Source organism: Borostomias antarcticus, assembly GCF_949987555.1.
Source record: "Borostomias antarcticus genome assembly, contig: scaffold_136, whole genome shotgun sequence".
Classification (NCBI taxonomy): Eukaryota; Metazoa; Chordata; class Actinopteri; order Stomiiformes; family Stomiidae; genus Borostomias; species Borostomias antarcticus.
The window spans coordinates 5,001-10,000 of record NW_028176316.1 but is presented as its reverse complement, the minus strand read 5'-3'; the positions used below and the strand labels follow the sequence as shown (position 1 = coordinate 10,000).

The following is a 5,000-nucleotide window of genomic DNA, read 5'->3' as shown; positions in this document are numbered from 1 at the left end:
CCTCAGATCATGACTGATTCTGGATCAGTGGTCACTGAACTCACTCTGGGTCCAGTGATGCCGGCGGCTCCGCCCTCTCCGGGAACACCCTGGACAGGAAGCAGGAAGAGGAAGTGGTCAGACACCGAGCTGCAACTGGGTCAGTCAGTCAGTCAGTCAGTCAGTGAGCCAGTCCAGGGGTAACTGGTCCGGGGCAGGGTCAGTCAGTGAGCCAGGCCAGGGGTAACTGGTCCGGGGCCCGGGGCAGTGTGATATCAGGGGTCAGAACTGGAACACCCACCTGGTCACCAGGCTTGCCTCCCTCTCCAGGAGGGCCGGGGGGTCCGGGCAGACCCTGCAGACACACAGACGTGTTTAGGAACATAGGAACACTCAACGGACGTGGTGAGAACTACAGCTACAGGTACTGGTACAGGTACAAGTAAGAGTAGAACTACAGGTACATGTACTGGTACATCTAAGAGTTTAGCTACAGGTACCTGTACTGGTACGGGTAAGAGAAGAGCTACAGGTACATGTACTGGTATAAGTAAGAGTAGAGCTACAGGTACCTGTACTGGTACAAGTAAGAGTTTAGCTACAGGTACATGTACTGGTACAGGTAAGAGTAGAGCTACAGGTACCTTTACTGGTACAGGTAAGAGTAGAGCTACAGGTAGAGGTACATGTACTGGTAAAAGTAAGAGTAGAGCTACAGGTAGAGGTACATGTACTGGTATAAGTAAGAGTAGAGCTACAGGTAGAGGTACATGTACTGGTACAGGTGAGAGTAGAGCTACAGGTAGAGGTACAGCTAGATGGAGAGCTGCAGCTATGGATGGAGATACAGGTGCAGAACAAGTCCGAGTGCATTAGGCCACAGGGACAGGTACAGATACTACAGGTGCAAGTAGGGCTACAGGTCCAGCTACAGACACAGGTCCAGATCTGGAGCTCCAGGTAGATCTGGAGGTCCAGGTAGATGTGGAGGTCCAGGTAGATGTGGAGGTCCAGGTAGATCTGGAGGTCCAGGTAGATGTGGAGGTCCAGGTGGACAGACTCACCTGGAAGCCGGAGGGTCCAGGTTGTCCTTGTTCTCCTCTCTCTCCAGCAGGACCCTGCAGGGCAGCGTCAACACAGACCAGGTGAGAACTACGGACCAATCACACGCCATCCCTACCCCCCAGAGGAGCACTATGGACCAATCACACGGCATCGCTACCCCCCAGAGGAGCACTACGGACCAATCACACGGCATCGCTACCCCCCAGAGGAGCACTACGGACCAATCACACGGCATCACTACCCCCCAGAGGAGCGAGACAATCACAAGGAGCTCAGTGATGAGCTGAGAGGAAATCCCTGATTCTCCCCTTATCTGGAAACATTCAAACAGGTGTGGAGAGCGTCAGCCGAGCGGCTGCTTCAGGAGGATATTGGAGAGCAGCTGTTTGGGTCGTCAGAGGAGGTGATGAACTCAGGAAGATTGAGGAGAGCGAGCAAATTGAGAGCGTGGATAAGATCAGAGCAAGGACAGAGATAGAGAGAGAGAGAGAGAGGGAGAGATAGAGAGAGAGAGAGAGAGAGGGAGAGAGAGGGAGAGATAGAGAGAGAGAGAGAGAGGGAGAGAGAGAGGGAGGGAGTGAGAGAGAGAGAGGGAGAGAGAGGGAGAGAGGGAGAGAGGGAGAGAGTGAGAGAGAGAGGGAGAAAGAGAGAGAGGGAGAGAGAGGGAGAGGGAGAGAGAGAGAGAGGGAGAGAGAGGGAGAGAGTGAGAGAGAGAGAGAGAGAGGGAGAGAGAGGGAGAGAGTGAGAGAGAGAGAGAGAGAGAGGTTGTGTTGTTGGGGAGATACGTACAGCAGGGCCAGGAGGTCCAGCAGCTCCGGTTTCACCATCCTTACCAGGAAGACCCTGAGGAGAGGAGAAAGAGAGAGAGAGAGAGAGAGAGAGAGAGAGAGAGAGAGAGGGGAGGGAGCCAGAAAGGGAGTGGAGGTGGAGAAAGATATGAGCTAGAAGATGGGTCACTTTAATTGCCTCAGTTGTCTCTGCTCTGTTCATGAGGCTCTACGATATGACTCAATACAGCAGAGGTCTGGGACAACGATAACTATCAACTATAACTATCAACTATAACTATCAACTATAACTATCAACTATAACTATCAACTATAACTATCAACTATAACTATCAACATATCCTGTCACTGCGATTACGAAAACACGTAATCATAACTGAGCCAGTGGGTGTTCATGTCAGTTGTGAAGAGTCTGGTGTAGTATTAAAGCAGCGTGTCATGATATGGTACGGCATCTGGTGGATCTGTCCAGCGTATAGCAGGAGGTAAGCCTTACCCTCAGACCTGGAGCTCCCAGAAGCCCCTTCTCTCCTCCTTTACCAGCTTCACCCTGACCACAAGAAAATACAGGCAGGTGATCAGACAGGCAGACAGACAGACAGACAGACAGACAGACAGACAGACAGGCAGACAGACAGACAGACAGACAGACAGACAGACAGACAGCTAGTCAACCACTTCATGCATAACAACTGGAACCATGAGAGAGACATGGACTCTGTATGCAGATGATAACATGTACTGCATGTCAACTTGTAGCTGTTTTAACTGACTTTTGTGGTTTATTCCGATTTATTTTGCTTATTGAATGTATTTGTTGATTTCTGTGTCTGTCTTTTATGGAAGCTCGTCGTCACTGTATGTATGTACTGTATGTACGTGTGTATGTGTGTATGTGTGTATGTGTGTACGTATGTACGTGTGTACGTGTGTATGTGTGTACGTGTGTACGTGTGTATGTGTGTATGTGTGTATGTGTGTATGTGTGTATGTGTGTATGTGTGTACGTGTGTACGTATGTACGTGTGTATGTGTGTATGTGTGTATGTGTGTATGTGTGTACGTGTGTATGTGTGTACGTGTGTATGTATGTACGTGTGTATGTGTGTATGTGTGTATGTGTGTATGTGTGTACGTGTGTATGTGTGTACGTGTGTATGTATGTACGCGTGTACGTGTGTATGTGTGTACGTGTGTATGTGTGTATGGGTGTATGGGTGTATGTGTGTATGTGTGTATGTGTGTATGTGTGTACGTGTGTATGTGTGTACGTGTGTATGTGTGTATGGGTGTACGCGTGTACGTGTGTATGTGTGTATGTGTGTATGTGTGTATGGGTGTATGGGTGTATGTGTGTATGTGTGTATGTGTGTATGTGTGTACGTGTGTATGTATGTACGTGTGTATGTGTGTATGTGTGTACGTGTGTATGTGTGTACGTGTGTATGTGTGTATGTGTGTATGTGTGTATGTGTGTATGTGGTGTGCAGGCAGACTCACGTTAGCTCCCTTGGGTCCAGGGAAGCCCATGACGCCAGGCTGTCCTCTGGCTCCCTGAGGGCCCGGGGGTCCTGGCCGGCCGTCCTCACCAGCAGCTCCCTGGACACAGACACACCGGACGGTCAAGACATCCGCTAGCAGACGCTTCTATCCAAGCACAGTACCACCCTGGAGCCACCCCTATCTGGGGCTGCAGCAGGTCATCCTTGTCACCAGTTTCACATGTCAATGTTCCTTTTAGTTAAATAATGAAGCCTTTGTTGGATAAAAACAATTGAAGCCTACAGATGATAAACCATGTGCCATTTACATTTAAAGGTATGGCTTTGATATCAGAAGAGGGTTCAATGCAGATCCTTTGATATCAGAAGAGGGTTCAATACAGATCCTTTGATATCAGAAGAGGGTTCAATGCAGATCCTTATATAGAAGACATTGTGTACTTGCAAGTTTTATACTGTTTATCATTCACACAGAATATGATAAGGAGGCCTGTACACCTGCTACAGGGTGTGGAACACTATGGGAGGTTTATAACTGAGGGAGTGAGAGGAGGGTTAGGAGCACTATGGGAGGTTTATAACTGAGGGAGTGAGAGGAGGGTTAGGAACACTATGGGAGGTTTATAACTGAGGGGTGAGAGGAGGGTTAGGAACACTATGGGAGGTTTATAACTGAGGGGTGAGAGGAGGGTTAGGAACACTATGGGAGGTTTATAACTGAGGGGTGAGAGGAGGGTTAGGAACACTATGGGAGGTTTATAACTGAGGGAGTGAGAGGAGGGTTAGGAACACTATGGGAGGTTTATAACTGGGGAGTGAGAGGAGGGTTAGGAACACTATGGGAGGGTTATAACTGGGGGAGTGAGAGGAGGGTTAGGGTAGTTACTCTGGTTCATCTGGTTCATCTAGTTAATCTGGGGGATTGTGGTGATACTGGATCATAGAGAACATAGGGGGTCTGGCAAGGCGAGGGGGCTAGTGCTGTGTGTGTATAGTAGTGTTGTGTGTGTAGTGCTGTGTGTGTATAGTGCTGTGTGTGTATAGTGCTGTGTGTGTATAGTGCTGTGTGTGTGTAGTGCTGTGTGTGTATAGTGTTGTGTGTGTATAGTGCTGTGTGTAGTGCTGTGTGTGTATAGTGCTGTGTGTGTAGTGCTGTGTGTGTATAGTGCTGTGTGTAGTGCTTACTAAAGAGGTGGCAACACTGTAATAGCTCATTTGTTCCAACTGGGTTGTTTTTTCATAGGTACTGGTGAAGAAGTGGGTACACTGTGTGTCCATGGTAAACAACATCCTTTCCTGCCCCCGCCTCAAGGGATTACCTGGATTTAGAAACACACTTCCTGTGGTTGTCTGGGAACAGTAAATGAGTGCTATGTTGGGAAACTATAATCTGATTCAAGCAGGCTGTGTGTGGTGAAATCAGCTGATCGATCGTGTGGAGGCACGGTCGGGAACCCTAGACCGTTCTAGAACCCAGCGTCTGGAGCCCTAGACCGTTCTAGAACACAGCGTCTGGAACCCTAGACCGTTCTAGAACACAGCGTCTGGAAGGTTGTTGGTGACGAGCAGCGTACTCACTGAGGGCCCCACTTTGCCTTGAGGTCCAGCATCACCAGGGCGACCAGTAAGACCCTAAAAGCAGAAAGCAGAGACACCGATCAAGCAA

General features: G+C 49.1%; 1 protein-coding gene across 1 annotated transcript in view; it reads right to left on the bottom strand.

Annotated features, from left to right (window-relative positions):
* col2a1b (collagen, type II, alpha 1b) overlaps positions 1-5,000 on the bottom strand; it is a gene marked incomplete at both ends in the record, with an annotated part of 32,730 nt that overhangs the window by 22,965 nt on the left and 4,765 nt on the right. Inside the window, 7 exons of the mRNA XM_084462590.1 lie at positions 45-89; positions 281-334; positions 1,044-1,097; positions 1,834-1,887; positions 2,329-2,382; positions 3,333-3,431; positions 4,913-4,966. Of these exons, the coding sequence (XP_084318716.1) occupies positions 45-89; positions 281-334; positions 1,044-1,097; positions 1,834-1,887; positions 2,329-2,382; positions 3,333-3,431; positions 4,913-4,966 (414 nt within the window). The remainder of the gene's footprint in view (positions 1-44; positions 90-280; positions 335-1,043; positions 1,098-1,833; positions 1,888-2,328; positions 2,383-3,332; positions 3,432-4,912; positions 4,967-5,000) is intronic.